This window comes from Palaemon carinicauda, chromosome 44, assembly GCF_036898095.1.
Source record: "Palaemon carinicauda isolate YSFRI2023 chromosome 44, ASM3689809v2, whole genome shotgun sequence".
Classification (NCBI taxonomy): Eukaryota; Metazoa; Arthropoda; class Malacostraca; order Decapoda; family Palaemonidae; genus Palaemon; species Palaemon carinicauda.
The window spans coordinates 44,598,901-44,623,212 of record NC_090768.1 but is presented as its reverse complement, the minus strand read 5'-3'; the positions used below and the strand labels follow the sequence as shown (position 1 = coordinate 44,623,212).

The following is a 24,312-nucleotide window of genomic DNA, read 5'->3' as shown; positions in this document are numbered from 1 at the left end:
CCTTGTCAAGATTCACCATACAGTATTTACAGGCTATTAACTCAATTCATTAAAAGTATCTCTTCACTTCACCGAGTTTTAATTTACAATATTTTCACAGTGAATTATAGCAATAATTCAATTTTTTTCACAGATTCACCACAATAAGTATTCTTATCTTTTATTAGAATATTGTCCTTTCCCAGAATTTCTTGAAGGAAAAAATAATTTGGTATAAATCGCAAATTCGGAAAAGAACGTATTAACGTTTAGAGTACCAAAAGTGACTAATCAAATTTGTTACAAGAAAATAAATTTTAAATCATAAGGAGCCTTTCTGGAGACGACATGGCAGAAAAACATATAACTGAAATTTTTTTCCTTTGAATGAATTCCTTCATGTTACCTAAGAATAGTTTATTGTACTTTTTAAGTTTCTCTAAATAGGCCTAATCCTTTCATGCAAAAAAGAAAATTCAATCATCTAAAATATCCTTATTGGGAAATTATTAAATATATTGTACTTCACTTATCTAGAGACAAAACCAGCCACTGAGAGGGGCAAGCCAGCCTCAATTTGATGTCGGTCCCAAGCCCGGGGTAAATGGGGAGGGTTTGCGGCAGGAAAGGCATCCGGCCATGAAAAATAAGCCAAAACCTTCGATCAAAGGGATTAACCGATGATAAAGTGTGGGACAGAGGTAGATGGAGATCGTTGGCCAGAAACATCGACCCCACGTAAAAGTGGGAAAAGATGCAGACAAAGACGACTTATCGACAAAAATTGGCACTAGGATTTTTTTTTTTTTACCACAAAACCTATCCTTTAAACTGAAAATCATACCGTTAACGCTGTCAGACTTGACTTTCACGATATACTCTCTCAAAGAGGTAACCGATGACCTGGATAATCTTTTACTCTGTACCATAAGTGGTCAAAGTATTTGAAAAGAACAGCCCATCTTAGACCCAACATTCCATACTAATCTGTGCACTCATGCCACTCCAAACAGAAGGTATCCAAAAACAATTTCCCTCTGACTAAGAGAAACAATTACAAGAGCATAAAACTCCTTAGGGAAAGCATCGGCGGGGAACACCATAGAGTATATGATGTCCATGTTCTTGCTGCAACCTTAGCGTTCTCCAAGCAGCAGACGGTGCCTGGAAGACAGAATATTTTCACGGATCACCACCTGAAAAATTGTTCTCGGATCTTTAAACCTTATTGTTGCAGATCGACAATTAGTCAAGCTTATGCTCTTACGGGACACCTAACAGTTTATCAAGGCATCAGTTATTCTCTGGAAGGGTATGAAACATTAGTAAAGTCTGATTGAACTCGAGTATTTACTTGGATCACACCCTAATGCAAGTAAGAATATGTATTCATTTATAAAAAATTATATTTGATACACTGATCTTGTTAGATGCTCGATTTTCATGTGGCTTTACATCTTAGACTGGACTTGAAGAATTAGACACTAACCATACCTCTTCACGAGCCATTTTGTCTTTACGTATTCACTTTTGCTAAACCTCCATGTACTTACAATTGTCAAGAGAAAGTGAATACCTTTTAATGGACTACCCCATCTGAGGAGGACGCTCATTTCAATGACTTGGGAATTTGTATCTGCGTAGGAATAAATGAAGTTATAAAAACTTTTAATTTTGCTAGTTAAACCAAAGCTAGCAATTCAAGCAAGGTCCTGTCTCAACCGTCTGCATAATTCATCGAACAGAATACCGTAGAGTGAAGGCTACTGCCAACCACAAATAACACTCCCCAGCAGTGGAGTTGTCAGGTAATCAATCAGGATGAACCCAAAAGCTTTTTCTCTTATTAACAAGTTGTATAACTTTCTTTTGGGTTCCACGTGGCACTAGAAGAGTTCGAAGACCCAGGCCTGCATGGCCGAGTGTGAAGTAGATGATGAGTGGAGTATTGATTTAAAAGCTCTAGATAGAGAGGCCCTTGGCATCAATATATGTAGGAGGAAAAGAGTTGTAGAAAACAGAACAAGGCGTAACCCAATTTAAACAACTAAGTTCGTATCCATGTAGGAACAGTGCCAATTCAGCATTAATAAATAAAACTTTAAAACTACCTTATGATTATTGTGCAGTGATTGAAGCTTCTTTTTCACACCTAGTAACACTGAAGAGTATAGTTCTAATTCAGCTTTGCTCAAGGTAAAACTTGTAAACTTCATGACGAGCAGCAGCTATCAACTATTCTAATTCAGCCCGAAGATAACTTACAATTTCTACTGGACCTTCAAACACTCAGTGTACATCCCTGGATAAAGAAAGGTCATATTTGTACATTAAGAAATTTTTATTCATACTGGTGCCAAAGTTACACAATACAGATTTGCAGGATGTAATTTCATGAACAATAACAAGATTTCACTGAATTTTTTAAAACAAGTTCTATGCGGAGGGAATATAAAATGAGTGAAAATTACAGCTTGGTAAATTTACATGTAAAATCATACTCTATGTCATTGGATGCCCGTGGAACTGTATAAATGCCATTAACGAGCCATCTGGAAAACCTAAAAACCTTAAAAACTAAAGCGGAAATATTTTATACATATACATCCTTTTTTGTTGCTTCGCTCTGAAGAAAACTCCTTTAGAAAACAAGACGAATTAGAAACATACCAGCACCTGAGAGAAAGGGGGAACAAATTAATGAGATGTACCACCTCCACAATCAAGCTATCTTCTGTAAATGCAACCTGTTAATAGGGTAAGAGTTGGGAAACTCTGCAGTGCACCTTTAAAAAAAAAAAATGGGAAAAAACTTTAAAAATGGCTTTCTTCAAATTGTAGTCCATTTCATCCTACATCACTGATGACGAATTGTGTACCTTTTCAACATATAAAAATGTATGATGGCCGACAACCATTTCTGTCCTTAGTCAGCAGTACTCCGCACACTTTCTATTCCAAACATCTGAAAACTCAAATACTCTGATTACTTAAGAATACTGATCATCTGAAGGAGAAGTTTATATTTCTTCAGTAACAAAGTAAATATTTTACAAATTTCTCTTTAATAATAAGGGAAAATAAGTTTTCTACAATTTCTCTTCACTAAAAGGGGAGGAATGGTTTTATTCAACTGCAAATTTACATAACATTAAACCGTTAGTGAAGAAATATGGTATGAAAATCAACGGCAACCCAAGCCTAGGCAAATCAGCAACCATGGAACGGCCACATTCACCTAAGGAAAAAACATTCACAAAAAAAAAAGGTATTGTCCTGAAAATAGAACGTATCTAAACTAGGGGGTTCAAGTGACGCAAGAGTATGATTTTACATGCATTTCCCACACAGATTTCTAACTTGACTTCACGGTGCAGAAGTGGCGAAGCCTGTGGCAGAACTACCCAGCCGATGAGGCGCAGCAGACTCTTCTGCTCTCCTTAAACCTCGGAGCAACGGCAGCACAAACCACTGGTTATTACGCCACTCAAAAGGAAAATCCCTGATGGCTTCTTGTTGCATACTTTACTTCCAAGAGTCATTCACAATATGACTAAGTTGGGAGGGGGAGGAGTTGTGGGAAAGGAACCACATTTCTTAACTTAATTGTGGTAGAGGCTAATACACCAATCTATAAATTATTTAAATTCTTAAAACGATGTCTGGTTCACTGCTTAGAACTAACTGCTCGAAGTCATTACACAGGTACTCTTAAAAAGGATGTCTTGGAAAGAGGACATTCCATAGGCCAGAAAACTACTAGCAATTCTAATATCTCGAGATGAAACAAAAGGTCAAACGAAAATTTCATCACTTTACTTCCTGCAGTTCTACAGTACATGTAAACCTATCAAAACAGATTATAAATCAATGGGCACAAGAAGTGCCGCAACCAAAGGAAAAACATTTGATGATGCAGCATTAACAATTGGCCTCATGGTCCCAAACACTTAAGCTTATTTTCCAAAGGATACACTAAACCTATCACTGGATTTAATGCCTTCAATAATAGAACTCTGCTCTTTCTGTAACTGCTTGGAAAGGAGCAGCCAATTACATTATACAGATCTTCACGTTATCAATACAGTAAAAGTACACGAGTACAGGAAAGGCCCTGACCAAATAAATCTCATTCTTTATTTCAAAGGTCAAACAAAAATATCTTTGGACTTTGCTATGTAAATAAACCTATTGAAACAAATCCAAAATTAAGGGTATATCATACATCACTGATATAATGAACACTTTCACTAGACATTCATAGTTCTTTCAGCTTGCAAAACCTTATGAAAATTTATTTTGTATTTTTCAAGTCTCAAAAATGATAAATCATCTATCACCCACCCGGTGAGAGATTGATACAAAGGAGAAATTTAATAACTTCTGTATCCACCACGTCTTCCACGGAATCCACCTCGGAAAGAACCTCCTCGGTTGGATCCAAATCCTCTCCCACGGCTCCTGCTGCGGCCACGTGCACCACCACCTCCTCCTCCTCCACCTGCTGTGAAAAAATTACAATTAGCACTTCTAAACATCATTAAAATCTTTAACTACAACTAAACCCTTAAGGCCCTTCCACAAGAGGGGCAAATGCAAGGCAGGCACTGTGATTTGCCTGTAAATCTTTCGCTTTGAAAGTATTACCAGATCAAACACACTAAGGCATACGTTAGGCACAGGGAGGTGAATGCATAACTTGGGCCAGATGTTCGACAGAGTGCAGTTGGAGTTGTGTCGGACAATAGTCAGGCAGCCAACCAGTGCCTCCACAACGGGCACGAGCACTTCAAAGGTTTGCATGTCGTTTCCGATCTAAAGGTTAAAGGTATCTGGTTTCAGTTCGAGTTCCATCAGCATAGATGCTCACCAGAACGTCAGCCGGGCAAGCCCAACCCCCCACTGTGGTGCCCTACCACAGCAGTAGCCTCCCCAGGAAACAGATTAAACTCACGGTCCTGGGCGGGGATCTATCTCTTGCCATGCGTAATGCTAGGCAAACACGTTACCACTGTACTAGCCATCTACATGTATCACCCAGACTACAAAATTGGTAAGAGTCTGCCTCTCGTGTGGAAGGGCCCTTACATGCATTCTAAGTCAAGGAGAAAACAGCTGAAAAACAAAACACTCGCAAGGACTTTTAGGGTAGTATATGAACCGTAATGGATATTTGCAGTTCAACTCATTTTGACTGGTGAAAGAATCGGACAAATTACTTGACCACAATGTCAAGACATCTTCTAGAGCCTCTCAACAATTTAAAGCTTAGTATATTCAAGTTGTAACTTCACCCCTTTTTGCCTCTGATTTTCTGCCCATGCACAATCGAGTATTTGTAACTGAATTACTACTGCATCCCTTACGCCACTAAAAGTTTTCTATATGTATTCTATCCTTTCTGTCAGTCGCTTCCTAAACATCTAACTTTTAATTCAGGAAATAATCTCTTTTCTATTAAAAAACAAGATAAGTTTCTTTAACAGTAAAATGAATAGGCTATTGAAAATAGTTTTAAATTGACACTAAGAATATACATTATAGATATATAAAGAAAAGTGGATAAACTATTTACTATAGTTTACAGAGAATTGTAAAAGGTATTGGAAAAACAACTTAATTACACAAACTGTAGGCAGCCGCAACTAATCACTGTATTGTTAACTTAAGATTTGGATGCCATGGAAAGAAAGATATATTTGGTTGGGCGATCGGTTTGTCATAACTTATTTTAGGTTTACATCAAAACATCAACCATACAGTCTGATTGAAAAAAAGTAGCTATGAAGTCTAAAAACAAAATGGGAAAATCGCAACTTCATACATCACCAAAGGTCGTGTAAAGTTAACCCTTTTACCCCCGGGGTATTTGGAAATTTCCAACCCTTAACCCCCAAGGGGTAATTTTTTTCCCAGCACATATTGCAGTATATTTTTTTTTAAATTGCTCTAACAGCCTTAATTTTTGTCATAGAGAGGTCAGGTTGCTCTCATTCTCTTGGAAAATGCCTGAATTTTCTCAAAAAATTATCAAAAATATGAAAAAAATAATTTTTATAGCATTTTTTTGCAAGGACGTACCGGTACATCCATGGGGGTAAAGGGATGGCTTTTGTGAAACGTATCAGTACGTCCTTTGGGGGTAAAAGGGTTAATAATAGCTGTACACCGGAAGACTATTAGTTCAGTTGACTGAACATTACTCCACACATTTACGAGATCAAGGATGCGAGTGCATTGCTTTTCCAGCTTTATGACATGGTGTTGTCTCCTTATAAAATATCAATAGTATTCCTGGCTAGTATCTCAAAATTAAATTATAGTAACTGGAGGTCCTCAACTTGCAAAAATAGTTGGTTCCAAGAAGCTGTTAAAGTCGAATTTTGTTAACCTTTGGCTTAACCTGAATCTCATTCCTATGGATTTCCAGCCACAAAAGGCAACAAATAGTAGTTTGATATGAAATAGATTATTACAAATGTCATTTTGCTTACTGTATAAAATGATATTTTATTACATATTTCATATAATTTTATTATATTATTTCATTAACTTATTTTTGTTGGATTTGTGTTTGCACCTCCGAAAGTTTCTAAGTCAAGGACCTCCTGTACTAACAGAAACTTAAGTAATGAAAGAACATAAAAAAAAAAAATTTGCACACTAGTGCAAACAACTCAAGGTAAAATTGAAGACAATTTTCCTTATAAATACCAGATAACTCAAAAGAGAATTACTGAACTGCCAATTTATCTTTCAAAAACATTTGGATCACTGGTACTTGTAGCTGCTGCAAGCAAAACACCAACTACTCGGATCCAGGCATATGGGAAAAGCTATGACATCCTGCGAAAGCAAAGTGGGGACATTTAATTAACAGAAAAAAAAAGGGTTTAAAATCAAGCCCTTGATACATTATCCTTATTCGATACATACCGTAAAACTACCATTATAACTAAGAATGTTTTAATTTCTATGCAGCATTTATGAAGAAAAATAATTCTGAAAAACCTTAATTTTATAACTATTTGAATGTGGCCACAACCACCCATCTTTATACATGGGCCCACATAACTCAAAATAACTTCACTATATAACTGAATGTAATAAAAATATGATCATGCCAATAGACGACAACCCAACATAAAATGCTCTCTATCACGATGCCTTTGTATACGCAACTTTCAGATCAAATTATGATACTCGATCATCACTAGAGGAACAAAAGAAAAAGGACACTGGGCATGTAGAATTCATGGAAATTTATCAAAGCTACAGCTTCACCAAACGATAAACAGTAAACATTTTCTTGTCCTCCCCACTGACTTAATGGAACATTGGTTACTAATCACGTTTTATAATCAGTAATAGTTTTTGCTAAAAAACTAATACTAACAAGTGCTTTGCTCCTTCACAATATCCACATTCATTTAGGTCAATAGACAATTGTAAAAGGAAGCACAAATTGTCGGTAAAATTCACAAAAAGTAAAAAATTAAGAATATTGAAGTGATCCACCTAAATAAAGATGACTTTCAGGGGCATATCATCCTCAAAATATTAAAGCCAGATAAGAAACTGGCAAATTCTCATGAAAATTATATCAAATAAAAAATGCTTCTGATAAATGTTGCACAGAAAATATTCAAAGTGACCAACCACTAAAAAGTGCCAATATGTTGAGCAGCCAATATTTTTGCAAAGGTGTGGTAAGTGGAGTAAAACAAAGTACAATTTTTTTTAAGGGTGTTGAAATGGTGATGCATTTCTCTGGCCCCGGGATGCTACCAGACCACAGACTAATTTGACCAATAAAAAGAAACCTTGACCAGACAATGGGGTAATTTTACCAAATAAAAAGAAACCTTGACCAGACAATGGGGTAATTTTACCAAATAAAAAGAAACCTTGACTAGACAATGGCCTAATTTGACTAATAAAATGAAACCTTGACCAGACAATGGGCTATTTTTACCAAATAAAAAGAAACCTTGATCAGATAATGGTATAAATTGACCAAAAAAAAATAAACCTTGACCAGACCACGGACTAATTTGACCAATAAAAAGAAACCTTGACCAGACAATGGGGTAATTTTACCAAATAAAAAGAAACCTTGACTAGACAATGGCCTAATTTGACTAATAAAATGAAACCTTGACCAGACAATGGGCTATTTTTACCAAATAAAAAGAAACCTTGATCAGATAATGGTATAAATTGACCAAAAAAAAAGAAACCTTGACCAGACCACGGACTAATTTGACCAATAAAAAGAAACCTTGACCAGACAATGGGGTAATTTTACCAAATAAAAAGAAACCTTGACCAGACAATGGGGTAATTTTACCAAATAAAAAGAAACCTTGACCAGACAATGGGGTAATTTTACCAAATAAAAAGAAACCTTGACCAGACAATGGGGTAATTTTACCAAATAAAAAGAAACCTTGACCAGATAATGGGGTAATTTTACCAATAAAAAGAAACCTTGATCAGATAATGGTCTAATTTTACCAACAAAAAGAAACCTTGACCAGACCACAGACTTATTTCACCAATAAAAAGAAACCTTGACCAGACAATGGGGTAATTTTACCAAATAAAAAGAAACCTTGACCAGATAATGGGGTAATTTTACCAAATAAAAAGAAACCTTGACCAGATAATGGGGTAATTTTACCAAATAAAAAGAAACCTTGACCAGATAATGGGGTAATTTTACCAAATAAAAAGAAACCTTGACCAGATAATGGGGTAATTTTACCAAATAAAAAGAAACCTTGACCAGATAATGGGGTAATTTTACCAAATAAAAAGAAACCTTGACCAGACAATGGGGTAATTTTACCAAATAAAAAGAAACCTTGACCAGATAATGGGGTAATTTTACCAAATAAAAAGAAACCTTGACCAGATAATGGGGTAATTTTACCAAATAAAAAGAAACCTTGACCAGATAATGGGGTAATTTTACCAATAAAAAGAAACCTTGATCAGATAATGGTCTAATTTTACCAACAAAAAGAAACCTTGACCAGACCACAGACTTATTTCACCAATAAAAAGAAACCTTGACCAGACAATGGGGTAATTTTACCAAATAAAAAGAAACCTTGACCAGATAATGGGGTAATTTTACCAAATAAAAAGAAACCTTGACCAGATAATGGGCTAATTTTACCAATAAAAAGAAACCTTGATCAGATAATGGTCTAATTTTACCAACAAAAAGAAACCTTGACCAGACCACAGACTTATTTCACCAATAAAAAGAAACCTTGACCAGACAATGGGGTAATTTTACCAAATAAAAAGAAACCTTGACCAGATAATGGGGTAATTTTACCAAATAAAAAGAAACCTTGACCAGATAATGGGGTAATTTTACCAAATAAAAAGAAACCTTGACCAGATAATGGGGTAATTTTACCAAATAAAAAGAAACCTTGACCAGATAATGGGGTAATTTTACCAAATAAAAAGAAACCTTGACCAGATAATGGTCTAATTTTACCAAATAAAAAGAAACCTTGACCAGACAATGGGGTAATTTTACCAAATAAAAAGAAACCTTGACTAGACAATGGCCTAATTTGACTAATAAAATGAAACCTTGACCAGACAATGGGCTATTTTTACCAAATAATAAGAAACCTTGATCAGATAATGGTATAAATTGACCAAAAAAAAAGAAACCTTGACCAGACCACGGACTAATTTGACCAATAAAAAGAAACCTTGACCAGACAATGGGGTAATTTTACCAAATAAAAAGAAACCTTGACCAGACAATGGGGTAATTTTACCAAATAAAATGAAACCTTGACCAGACAATGGGGTAATTTTACCAAATAATAAGAAACCTTGATCAGATAATGGTATAAATTGACCAAAAAAAAAGAAACCTTGACCAGACCACGGACTAATTTGACCAATAAAAAGAAACCTTGACCAGACAATGGGGTAATTTTACCAAATAAAAAGAAACCTTGACCAGACAATGGGGTAATTTTACCAAATAAAATGAAACCTTGACCAGACAATGGGGTAATTTTACCAAATAAAATGAAACCTTGACCAGACAATGGGGTAATTTTACCAAATAATAAGAAACCTTGATCAGATAATGGTATAAATTGACCAAAAAAAAAGAAACCTTGACCAGACCACGGACTAATTTGACCAATAAAAAGAAACCTTGACCAGACAATGGGGTAATTTTACCAAATAAAAAGAAACCTTGACCAGACAATGGGGTAATTTTACCAAATAAAATGAAACCTTGACCAGACAATGGGGTAATTTTACCAAATAATAAGAAACCTTGATCAGATAATGGTATAAATTGACCAAAAAAAAAAAGAAACCTTGACCAGACCACGGACTAATTTGACCAATAAAAAGAAACCTTGACCAGACAATGGGGTAATTTTACCAAATAAAAAGAAACCTTGACCAGACAATGGGGTAATTTTACCAAATAAAAAGAAACCTTGACCAGACAATGGGGTAATTTTACCAAATAAAATGAAACCTTGACCAGACAATGGGGTAATTTTACCAAATAATAAGAAACCTTGATCAGATAATGGTATAAATTGACCAAAAAAAAAAAGAAACCTTGACCAGACCACGGACTAATTTGACCAATAAAAAGAAACCTTGACCAGACAATGGGGGTAATTTTACCAAATAAAAAGAAACCTTGACTAGACCACGGACTAATTTGACCAATAAAAAGAAACCTTGATCAGATAATGGTCTAATTTTACCAACAAAAAGAAACCTTGACCAGACCACGGACTAATTTCACCAATAAAAAGAAACCTTGACCAGACAATGGGCTAATTTTGCCAACAATAAGAAACCTTGACCAGACCTTGGGCTAATTCTACCAACAAAAAGAAACATTGACCAGACAATGGACTAATTTTACCAACAAAAAGAAACCTTGACCAGACCTTGCCCTAATTCTACCAACAAAAAGAAACCTTGACCAGGCCTTGGACTAACTTTACCAACAAAAAGAAACCTTGACCAGACCTTGCCCTAATTTTACCAACAAAAAGAAACCTTGACCAGACCTTGGGCAAATTTTACCAAAAGAAAGAAACCTTGTAGCCTAGCAAAAACAATATTGTGACTATCAACAGCGAGTGCTACTCCAAAACTCATTAGATTACATGATCATATCTTCTGTACAATTCAATTACTCTCAACTACAAAAGACATTACATAAGTGAATCAACCATAAATGCTACATAAAGCTCTCCTTGGCCAGTTTTTATAATTATTAGGTAGTTAAAATGGAGTAAAATACTCTACCTAACACTGATAAAAAATGGTCATGAACAACTTCATACAACTATCAATCGTTGTACTTGGGAATAATCTGTCACACGTTAAAGGAATTTTCTCCTTAGGGTTTTTGATGATATATTCTATTTAGGCGATCAACTCACCAAACAGTAATCTGTAATTCAGCCCATTCTTAATACTTCTACATCTCATGACAGATTTACCCTTTCAACTATGATGGTCATAGTTCAACTCTCTTCATTTAGAACTACAAAAAATAAAGCTCAAATTAACAGAGTTGAACTTATGCTAAACTAAGGCAGTGTTTATAGATCCAATAATAAAAAACAAAAGCTTTTTAATCGTGCAAAATAAAATGGAAAGCTCAACGGCTACTAATAAAAGCATTTCTCAAATGTGAACAGCAATTTTTGTGGGGCACGATAATTGGATAAAAAAATTAATCGGCCAAAAAAAATTGAGAGGCTTAAAACTTCTTCAGTTAAAATACTATTTTCAAAACCCAACTTCATGCAAAAGGTTGCAACGGGGTTGAAGTACCTCAAACGAAAGGATCTATAATCACAACCTATCAAAAAACACTTACAGTACTGGCCTGCTTTTTGGCTGTATTTGTCGCGAGGTGGGGCATAGATCTGACGGTCTGTCTTCTGCTTCTTGGCCTCTTTCTCCTCGAACTTTATGGGCGTGTGTCTCTTCTCTGTTCCATTGGCGACCCCAGATGAAGATGACCCAGATACAGGTTTCCAAGAGAGTGCGATCTTAGCCTGAAAATATCAGGGGTTCTTTCAGTAAGGAACAGAGGTTAATTCAGCATTCAGGAATTATGTCTATTTTTACTCTAAATCCAATTAATTCTGACTTCCCAACTTCCATTCTTGGGTTAATAAATATTAAATTTTCAGCATAACTACCGATTATGAGATTAAAGAAACTACAAATAAGCATGTAATAAACACTTATGAAGATAAACTCAAATTATGCGACCTGTAACTATCAGAGTGTTACTTTAACATATACTGTCAATCTCTCCCTATTCCATCCATTAAATCATGGTTGAAACCACCTCTATAATTCTTGTATATACAAAGGTTCAAGAACTGCAATAACTTGTGCAACATGTACTATCTACTCTTATGAACCACTATGAATAATGATACACCAACTCTCAAATTCTAACCATTCAACGACATAATAGTTGCATCAATAAAGTTTTAAGTAAACTTCAATCAAGTATACGAGTCTACAGTTGCAGTTTGACTGGAAACATTCCACCATTAGGTAAAAAAAGTTCTAAAAGAGAAGGTCAATATTTCGTTAAACATACCTAGCAATAATACTGAAAACAAACTTTGTACAAAAGTGGATCATAATGCTTCACTTGTAGCGTCATTGTCATTATTATTACTAGCTAAGCTACAACCCTAGTTGGAAAAACAAGATGCCCAAGGAGTTAAGAGTGGCTTTGCTTGCAATGTCATTGTTAACCCCATAGCAGTTGTGAGGACAAGGGATGTGACCGACATTTCAAGATTTACAAAAAATCCCTCACATCATGAGAAGTTGTCAAAACCAGGTAACAGGGACAAGCGCATGGACGGGATACTAAGAGGGAAAAATACTCCCATGTTTAGCCTTTGATGGTACTGTACAGCCCTTATCAGATGGGAGGGACTTACAGGGAGAATGAGTTATAGTACTGCTATAGGAAGACCCAATATAAAAAGCAAATAAAGTTCATTGCACCTGATATTTGCCAATACCTATTATCATTGGTAACAATTAAAAGTTGTCACACACCTACAGAGGTATACACTTTAGCCCTGTCCAGCACAAATGCATGGATATACACACACATTACTTGCATATATAAAATATGGATGTACACAAGTTCCTCAACTTACAAGCTTAATTGGCTCCAAGACCAAGAAGCCGTTTGTCCGTCAAATTGTTTGCAAGTCCAGTTTTGTTAAATTTTGGCCTAGGGTAAACCTAACCAGAATCCCATTCCTATGATCTCCAGCTAAAAAAGTCAACAAATAGTCTGGTTGCACATGAGATACCAGGTTTTTATAACTGCCGTTTTGTTTATTAAACAATATAGTTTTATAACAGTACAGTATTTCTTTATATTTGTTATTTTCCGTTGGATTTGTTTTTATCTGGTGTTTGTATGACGAATGCTTGTAAGCCGAGGACCTCCTCTCATTTAAATATGGAAGTATATCAATTCACTAACTACATATAAAATAAATTACCTTGTAAGATGGTGGTTGGTGGAATAGATCCTTAATCAGAATGTTTATATTTGCTGTGGTTTTCAAGGCGATCAATTTTATCTTATTTTCTTCTGTCTTCAGTTCAGCACCAGTTTTATTTGAAACGGCCTCACGTAAACGCTTCTGGTAGGCTTGTGAAACACGAGCAAAGTACTGTAGCCTGGAAAAAACAACACACTTGACTTAAAATGTTTGCACGACACTCACATGTATTAATGTCTTGGATTTTCACACACTCAAATATGAACCAAGTTAAAAGTTTCTGTAACAATATGTCCAGACTTATGACTGATAACGTGAATTGGATGTTTTGCTTAACCGTGACCTTACAAAATTTAATAACTTCGAGCTTTTTACAAAAAATCCCTGCAATTTTCATTACACTACGGTTAAAATTGTAACCAGGCAGCTGTTCACAAACGGGTTAAAGCATATCCTGCAGGGATAAACTAACAGAGAACACCTGTGAAAAAAAAAAAAAAAACACTAACAACATACCTGGTGCGGAAATCTTTCAATCGGTCTGCATCATTTGCCAAAAACTCTGTGTGATTCTTAGCTAGATGATGGAAGATGTAAAGGAGGCACTCAACTCTTGAGAATTCGAGACTGACGCCCCCTTCCAAAGCTTGTGTGGCAGCCTCACCTTCTGGTGGCAGAGGCATCACGTCCTGGTGAATAATTAAACCCATAAACCACATTGCTCTTGATAATACATAATTTTGATAAAACAGATAACTATAAAGAATGTTGGAGATGGATGTGCCAGGTGGGAGGAGACCAAAGAGTAGATTGGTGGGTGTAACAGCAGATATGGAGGAGAAACATCTCACAGTTTAAGACATTGGAGATAAAAGAAATTGGAAACGGATTTCCAGAAATAGCAACCCTGCATAGCGGGAAAAGCTTTAATCGAAGAAAAAGATATCTATAAAGAATCTATACAAATTATAGTTTAAAGTGTCCTTAAAATTTCATGCTTTATTACAGAAATGATCATACAAATATTTCTCACATTTCTCAATTCACGTCCATAAAAGTTTTCGACTTGGTAAAAAAAAAAAAAAAAAAAAAAAGCAAATATTTCAAGTAGTTTTCAAATCTACATTATCGATTATTATTTGAAAACTAGGCATTCAAATATATCATTGATTCTAATAGGAAACTGTCCTTCATAAGGAATACTCAAGATAACTTAAAAGTTCTTGAGATTTGCAAACCGAAGGTGGATTCGAGAACAAGCAGCTGATTGAAACATCTTATTATGATACAAAAATAATGCATTAACTACTTACCAATAACTTAGCATATATAGCCTTGACTTTAGCTTCAAGACTTTCCACTGTTCCGGCATATGGGACAAGTTCGGCCATGACCTTAAGCAGGTCGAGGATCAAAGCAGCGTTGTTGTTTGCTTCAGTGGCTCCGGTCTGCAGCGTGTCCAAGGCTGGCACCACCTCGCGCCACATGTATTCAACGAATTTTGTGGATTTGATTGTGTGCTGAAAATAAAAAGCAAGAGAAGTTGAATAATGTAACTAGAGGGGCACTCATTAGAACGCAGACCTCCGCCGCGGCAGCTTTACCTTGACCTTAATATGTATTAATTGGCATCCACTTTCGCACACTCAAATATGAACACAGTTTAAAGTCTGTGTTTATGATGTCATGGACATTTTGCTTACCAGTGACCTTGACCTTCCAAATTGTAATAATTTCCAGTTTACATAGCAGTTAATCCCTGCAAGTTTCATTACTCTATGATTAAAATTGTGGCCAGGAAGCCGTTCACAAAAAAACATAACCTTCCAACTTTGCAACCGGAAATAATGAAAATTGACGAAAAATAACAGTATTTGCCAAATATCTCATTTATCTCGGCAGGATGCAGAATAGGACAGGAGAATTATGAAAATTTGTCCTAACAACAATTCTATAATTAAAATCAAAACATTTAAATAGAAGTGTCAAACTTCAGATTCACTATTTTCAGTTGGATTTGTGTTTGTATCCCCAAAATGTTTCAGGTTTAAGACCTTCTGTAAATCATTAATCTTATAGTACAGCCATCATAGATATACCAAATCAAATACCCTCTTGTTAGAGGGTACACTTGGACACTTATACGTTATTTCTTTACCTCTTGTTTTGTTAAAAGAATTTATAGTTCATGTAGATATTTGTCAATGTTACTGTTCTTAAAATATTTTATTTTTCCTTGTTTCCTTTCCCGACTGGTCCATTTTCCCTGTTGGAGCCCCTGGGCTTATAGCATTCTGCTTTTCCAACTAAGGTTGTAACTTAGCAATTAATAACATTAACCCTTTTACCCCTAAAAGAACGTATTGGTACGTTTCACAAAACTTATCCCTTTACCCCCCATGGATATACCAGTATGCCCTTGCAAAATACTTTTTACATTTATGCATATTTTTGATAACTTTACGAGAAACCAGGCATTTTCCTAAAAAATTAGACCAACCTGACCTCTCTATGATGAAATTTAAGGCTGTTAGCGCAATTTAAACAAAATATATTGCAAAATGTGCTTGAAAAAGAAACCGCCTGGGGGTTAAGGGTTGGAAAGTTCCAAATAGCTTGGGGGTAAAACGGTTAATAAGGGAACTTACTGAGAAATAAGGCAGGGCCTGCTTAGTACAAGCTGCCAAACGATGAACGCTTTCCAGATCGGTGGCGTCCAAGGGACGGGCAAAGTCCACCTGTTCCGCAACTAACTCGACCATTTGTTGGTATCCCTTGATATTCTTGCAAACTTTCAGCTCCTTCATAATTCCCATCATTAGGACAAATTCTTCCTCAGAAAGCGATGCCTGAAAACGATAATACACATTTAACATTGACCATCAATGTTTAAAATTAGTTCCAAACCTTTTGTTTAAAATTTTCAAAGTACTTTCAAATGCTTGACATTCTCAGAGTACTTTGAAATGTTCAAAATTTTCAAAGTACAGTACTATGATGTTTCAAAATTTCAGAGTACTTTGAAATTAAAGTTTTCTGAGTACTTTTCAAATGTTTAAAGTTTTTAGAGTACTTTGAAATGTTCAAAAATTTCCAGAGTACTTTCAATTGTTTAAAATCTTCAGAGTACTTTCAAATGTTTGAGATTTTCACAACTTTCAAAACCAAAACTATACCCTACATTCTTACCGTCAAAACTTTCTTGGATTCTGTCAAAACAAGGTTTTCAACCTCGGTATTAAAGACATTTGGACCTAAAACCTTTATCTTTGCATGAAGAAATCTGATGCAACGTTCTCTAACCAACTCCTCTTCGCTATGTTGAATTTGGTAGAAGAGACCAGTAAGTGTACCTGTTGAAAGTATAAAAAATATTAAACAAAATACAGTAATTCCTACTTGGGATATTTCTGCAAGTGATGTACCTGAGAATTTAACCTAAGAAGTATCACAGGGTTTTATCCCTTGGAGAAAATATCCCGAGGTATCGTGTATACAAATGGGATGTGTTTAAAACATGCCACAGCTGTCCTTCCCTGAATAGAGTTAACCTTGTCTCGAAGGATAAGGGACAGGATTGGATACACGGAAGAAAGAGCCGTTACAACGTCCGATCCCAGTGTGCTAAAACAAACTGTGTTTCAAATATGACCAATTACCAAAAACCACTTGCAGAGCTGAATAACATTTCCCCCAGAACTAGAGCACAATTATTACCTTTGGCATCAGTCTTCAGGAGCTGTACAAGAGAATTTTGTACTGTGGTAAGCTCGCCAGAATCTTCCATTTGAAGCAGTTGGGCTAAGATATCAGCTACCTTGGGAACCAGTTCTGTTTTGCCCTTGCATAGAGTGGGTAGATCTTTGATGGCTTGTTTACGAATCTGAAGAATGAAATGACACGTCAATACGCAAAACCTCAATAGACTAGCATGTACATATAAAAGGCAGCTATTCTACAAAATGCTAATTCCCAAAGCCATTTATAATTGATTTGACATAATATACATTTTAATTTGCCACATATTTCATAGATATTAATATTACTAGCTGAGCTACAGTCCTAATTGGGAAAGTAGGATGATTTAGGCCAAGGGCTCCAACAAGGGGAAAATAGCCCCGTGAGGAAATTAAACTAAATGAGGTAATGAATATTAAACATCTTAAGATCAGTTACAGTTGAAACATGTCTGTTTTGACGTTGTTACTTATTTTAGAATGATTTATTGTTAATTTGTTCTCCTCATTTATTTATTTCCTTTCCTCACTGGGCTATTTTTCCCTGTTGGAGACCCTGGGCTTATAGCATCTTGCTTTTCCAACTAGGGTTGTAGCTGGGATAGTAGTAATAACAATAATAATATGCTATGCTGACTTAAATTATACAAAACTACTAACTGCTACTTACGGCAACATCGTCATCCTCACAAAGGTCAAACAATGTGTTCAATGCCTGATCCTGATGGTCTGGGAAGTAGGTAAAGAATCTGGCAATGAACTGAGAAGTGAGCCGTCTTTCTCCGGGGCCTCCCTTTACTCCTGTCAGTATCTCGGCAAACTCCTTTTTATGCTGTAAAAGAAAATTAAATTACGATAAAACTCTTCACTTGGACATGGAGAAATCTTGACCGAATTCAAAAAGCAACAATTGGTATAAAGCAAAAGGTTATTTTTGTACCTATACAATAAGTCCCAAGGTTACAAAGGTCTCACTTCACGGCACTTTGTGGATACATCACATCTCCCATAATGCAGGTCGTTCAATACTACTGAATTGTTTTTTCAGCTTTTCATAGTATTCTAGTCTATTCATGTCCTTCATGTTATTTGTTAGCCATAATTAAATTCATTTGTCCTATAGTGTGGTTTACTTAAATGTTATTTATTAGCCATAATTAAATTAATTTGTCCTTTAGTGTGGTTTACGTTCTCAATTACAACTATCAAATTAGCTAGGCAATGGGGATTAACTTTCATAAACAAAGATCACATGTTTATAGGAAAAAGGGGTTTGTAGCAGAGCCACACAACGAAGAATAATTTAGATCAGATATGCATGTTGAGGAGTCTGTATAAAATAAGGAGCCTTTGTATATCAGCAGCCAATTCCTCCCATGTGCATAGAAAATGTTAATTTTTTAGCCTTTCGTATGACAAAAATCGTTTCCATTTTCCCGCAACACCTCTACACAATAGCACCACATACCCTAACCATCCCCACCTAACCTACTGGCCTGATGGGGTTTGGTGGGGACTAACATCCCCTGCGATCTGCCATATTTTCAAGATTATCATCATACACACACCGCACAAAAAAAAATCATAATTATGTCCCTTTTACACAGCTAATGTTTAGTACTTCATATCATGGGTCTAGCCATAAAGCAAAAACCCAATTAATCAACGGTTAAATTTCAGTAGTTTCCCACCCACCTCTAATGTTTAAATTCATACTTTTCTGATATCATACACATGAAATAAAGCTATTTTTATGACATCACCGCCACAAATGCATACTTTATTAATTTTCAAATGTACATAATCATGAAGTATTTCCGTCAGAAACATAGTGTCGAAAGTGTTCCCCCAAAGCAATTTACATACATAACACTACTGGCAATGTCTCAGTAAAGTTATGAAGGCCCAAAACTACAAGCATACTGTCTAGTGAACTTTCTCTGCGAGCAATTACAATATTAGTTTTCTGGAGAAGTCCCATTTTGAACCTAAAATGTCACCCCTTGGGGTTACTCGGACTATTAACGCAAGACATAAATTTATGAGGATACGGCTGTTAAGAGGGAAAGGGAGGTCACAGCGCCCCTCTATGTTACGTTAGGTAAAAAACCATGGATTAAGTAGCATTCTTGATTTTCTTCCCCTTTAAAATATTGTAATTGCTTGCAGAGAAAGTATGATAGCAGCCACCTGTATGTACAATGACGGCCAACCAAGAATATGGCAGTGTAGGGGGGGGGGGGGGGGGGTTGCAGAGGAACAATAGCCCCTCCCCATTAGGTAAGGGCATAGCTTGACAGTTAGGACAGGGGGAGAATTTAGATTTGGTGTTCATTTTCTAAGCACGCAGGAGAAACTGGCCGCTGACATACAAAGGCTCCACATTTTTTTTACCCTACTAACTACGGTTACTCAGACTATTAAGGAATATAAGGAATGACATCAGGGAGTCACTGCGTAATACAGGTGTCTAAGGGAGGGGGAGGGGGGTCGCAGCGTCCCTCCGCAAGCAAGGATACGGCTCCAAGGTTATGTTAGGTGAAAAACCCTTAGGTGTTCTTCAATTTGTTTCCCATTCATAATCAGACCATGTTTAAGATTGAAAGGTCTGTGTTCGAAAGGAAACAGTACTAAGGAGACCAAAATGTAGGGTTGTGGTAATAGGAAAACGATTATCAGAACACAAACATGAAAACAATCGGACAGAAATTACTTTGCATGCAAAATTGGCTAGATGGAACAACAAAATTTGGTTTATTACAGGGTAACGTAACCTAAAGAAAAAATATCTTATGTATAGAAAAAGGTCCGTTCTCTCAGAAAATGACACTCATTCCTATCGGAAATTAATAGTTTCAGAAATATATAAATGTTAGCATAACATTCCTAATGTTAGTTTGCGCACCTCAACATTACCGCTTTCCAATACATATGAGCTTGATGCTTTTGTTTTCTGGCGAGCGAAGAGAGCCCGCGGCAGACCAAGAGCCATTACAGTATATTTAAATATTTTAACAGAAAACATGTTTTCCTCTAGTAAATAAAGATTTAACCAGTTTTCACCTTCATTTCAACGGCAACAAGTTCGGCTACTTGAAGTTAGTCGAACTGGTTGTTCTGTTTGTTTGCGGTTGAAATGAAGGTTAAATCACGTTATTTGCTACAGGAAAACATTTTCTGTTCGAAATACCCTGTAGACTTGTAAATCTTTACCGAAATGACTTTACATGCAAAATTAGCTAGATGGAACACTACAAATTTTTACCTCATAAGGTGATTAATCAAATCATCTACGTACCCCCAAAGGACTCACCAATACAGCTAAAGAATGTATTGCTTGCAAAAGACTTGTGAAATCAGCCACAACAGAGCTAAAACAAGGGAGCCCTTGTATATCAGCGGCCAGTTCCTCAAACGTTCATGAAAAATGGAGATCAACTAACCTAACCTTTCCCCCCTAACATAACCTACAAGCAGTGTCCTTACCTAAGGGGAGGGAGAGAGGGGGGTAACGCCCCTGCAACCCCCTTACACTGCTGTATTCTAATTTAGACATGATAATACAGGTGACTGCTATTCATACATAAACCCCTATGTATGATAGCAGCCACCTGTAAGCATGACGATGACTGGCTATAAATACGGTAGTGAAAGGGAGGTCAGGGGAGTGTTAACCCCCGGTATTATTGTACTGTATTACAGGGTAATGTAGCCTAGGGAAAAAACTACTTTTTTCTATAGAAAAATGTCCGCTCTCTTCAAAAACGGCACTCATTCCTGTCGGAAATTAGGTTTCAGAAATACATATATTTTAACGTAACATTGCTAATGTTAGCGAAGCGAGCCAGTGGCAGAACAAGAATCATTATATTTAGCGTTGCTAATGTTAGCGTGCGCAGCTCAACATTACCGCTTGCCAGTAAGAAATTGTAACTATCATATTAGAAACATAGCATTTATTAGTAAATACTTAGATGAAAAATCTATGGCCATACTCATTTATCACCACATATTTTCAAGAATTGATTACTGCAACTCACTGTTCTATGGCTTACCAAATTATCAGCTGAAGAAAATTCAGAGAGTACAAAACAGAGCCGCCAGATTAATAAAAGGACTACACAATAGGGAAAGAATTACCCCTGCACTAATTAAGTTACACTGGCTACCGGTAAAAGCGAGAATTGAATACAAGCTAATCTTACTAACGTTTAAGATACTGAACCAAAATGAACCAAAATATCTAAAAGAATGCCTGAATAAACTAGAACTAGGAACAAATGTTAACACAAGACACATGAGTGACAAACATAGGCTATCTGAACCAAGAACAAATAGTAAATTTGGTGAAAGGGCTTTTAGCTACTGTGCGCCTAGACACTATAATAAACTGCCAACTGAAATGAAGGACCTAAAGGGAGCAATTGAATTTAAGAAGAAACTAAAGACATTACTTTTCACAAGATCATATGATTTGGAAGATGCTACAATCAAAGGATTGTATAAGTTATAATGAAAATGTTTCGTTAGATGATTAATATGGACCCGCCCGAGAAGTAGTTCACTCGACTTCAGTGGAGGGTTGGATTTAAACCCAAAACAAGTAAGTAAGTAAGTAAGTAAATAACGCGAGTTATCCGGTTTTCACCTTCATTTCAACCGCAACCAGTTCAGCTACTTGAAGTTAGTCAAACTGGTTGTTCTGTTTGTTTGCAGTTGAAATGAAGGTCAAATTCAGTTATACCCCATTATTTGCTACAGGAAAACATTTTCTGCTCGAAATGATACCATGTAGACTTTTAAAACTTTACCAAAATAACTTTACATGCAAAATTGGCTAGATGGAACAAAATTTTTTACCTTAAAAGGTGATTAATAAAATTATCTAGCTGTATTGATGAGAGAAGCCACGTTTGGGCTAAACCTTGCAAATATTCAAATGATAATAGATATAACCCGTTAATATATTAGATGGGTTATATTTTTTAATAAAAGCCACCTGTACGTATGACGGCAGACTAAAAATACAGTAGTGAAAGTGAAGTCGCGGGGGATTGTTAACCCCCCTTGGATAAGTAGGTGAGGACACAGCTTGTAGGTTAGGTTTAAGGGAGGAATTTAGGTTCGTTAGTACCCAATTTTTATTTTAAGAACTGGCCGCTGATATAAAAGGGTCTGGTAGTTTGTAGCGCTACGGCCAAGCGTCCTAATTTGCTTATTATGGCTCCGACTGTTATCTTGTATGGAATAAAAACGTTTGGAAATGGTCTACAAATCTTAAATATGTTGTTAAAGGAGGGTCCGGTAGGGCCCAGCCCCCTGGGTAAGGATACGGCTTTTAGCATAGGTTAGGTGAGTTTTTAAGGTTAGCTTCTCCCGCCAAAATCGTTTTTAGAACGACGGGCTCAGTTCAGAATATTCCCTTTTTCTACGGGATCTGGCCGTCACCCTACAAAGGCTCCCCCCAATAAAAATTATAAATGTGGGCGACGAAGAAATTACTCAAGAGATGGGATTCTCGGCTGGCCCGCTAATCTACATAGGCTCCCTAACTCACGATGGATAAAATGAAGTCTGACCCTTTAAAAAATTGAGGGGTCTTGGTAATGGCACCAAGTGAAATTTTACTCGTCAATGCACTTAATTGCTGCAATAAAACCGGCATTGGTATACTATAATGGTTAAATTAGGCTTATTGTACGCAACACCGGTACGTCCCGCCAAACCTTACCCAGACCTCCAGTTGACCGAAAATGACCTAATTTGAACTATAACCTTTATCATACCTGGCGATTTCCATAAAACTAACAACAAATATCTATAATAACCTGTAATTATAGCATGAAACGCCAAAATAAAGCAACACCACTACCGAGGGAAGCTTGCGTCATACGGACTCCGATCGGCAAACGGAAAGAAATTATACATTTTCTCGAGTTTCTAGAATGTATAAAGCCATTTTTTCGCTTCTTATAATGAATTAAAAGGTACAAAGTATTCTAAATAAATAATCGAGTACAAATCTTTAAATTCGCGGCAATAAATTCAATAAATTATCAACAAACTCGGAAGCTTTTTTCATTTGCCGCGTGGACATGACCGGTAAATTCCTAGCTTCTGAATATATCAAAATACTAACAAAATCTTTATCAAAACTACATATTTACCTCAGGAGCTTTGTCTTTGGCATCGGAAATGATGTTATACAACGTGTATAGACGATCAACGGTCGCCATCGTCGCTAAATTTGGAGAAATACACTAAACTCGACAAGCCACTTGCGACCAAACGAACTCAGGCTGGGTAAGCGCGTCAAGTATAGCCAGACTGTTATTTCATAATAAACATTTAAAAAATATTTATTATTTGAATTTTATACTAAAATATATAACGAAAATTTATTTTTAATATATATAAATATAGATATACACATAACTAAAATCAAAAGTTATTTAAAAAATTACTACAAGTGAAAATTGATTATACTGAATTGGTAACATTGCAGGACCCACGCTTACTAAATGAAAGACATTATGGACTTTTTGAGTTTGGCTTTTTACTTACGAAAAATCGTAAATTTTACTTCGATTAGATAAAAAAAACCTACTATATCAAGGTTTATAAATTTACATATCAATATATATTTTAAAATTTTGTTAGCGTTTTATAATTACCAAATTCCAACCTGTGCTTTAATTGTAACCCTAATATGGACATTTTGAGTTTGGTTTTTCACTTAGGAAAAATCGTAAATTTTAGTTCGATTAGATAAAAAAACCTACTATATCAAGTTTTATAGATTTAAATATCAATATATATTTTAAAATTTTGTTAGCGTTTTATAATTACCAAATTCCAACCTGTGCTTTAATTGTAACCCTAATATGGACATTTTGAGTTTGGTTTTTCACTTAGGAAAAATCGTAAATTTTAGTTCGATTAGATAAAAAAACCTACTATATCAAGTTTTATAGATTTAAATATCAATATATATTTTAAAATTTTGTTAGCGT

At 35.8% G+C, this 24,312-nt stretch overlaps 1 protein-coding gene across 2 annotated transcripts; it reads right to left on the bottom strand.

Moving 5' to 3' along the window:
* Window positions 1-3,780: 3,780 nt before the first annotated feature.
* Window positions 3,781-23,616, bottom strand: cass (cassowary). 2 transcript variants are annotated; one of them, XM_068366528.1, is made up of 10 exons: window positions 23,467-23,616; window positions 17,970-18,131; window positions 17,280-17,445; window positions 16,752-16,915; window positions 16,211-16,411; window positions 14,876-15,082; window positions 14,079-14,251; window positions 13,560-13,740; window positions 11,897-12,068; window positions 3,781-4,483 (listed from the first exon to the last, which is right to left on the bottom strand). In XM_068366528.1, exons 1-10 carry the CDS (start codon window positions 23,533-23,535, stop codon window positions 4,353-4,355), a joined length of 1,626 nt encoding a protein of 541 aa, XP_068222629.1. In that variant the 5' UTR covers window positions 23,536-23,616; the 3' UTR covers window positions 3,781-4,352. The 2 variants fall into 2 exon arrangements, with proteins under 2 accessions (XP_068222629.1, XP_068222630.1); XM_068366529.1 differs by having other exon boundaries at window positions 3,781-4,480.
* Between the last annotated feature and the right edge of the window lie 696 nt (window positions 23,617-24,312).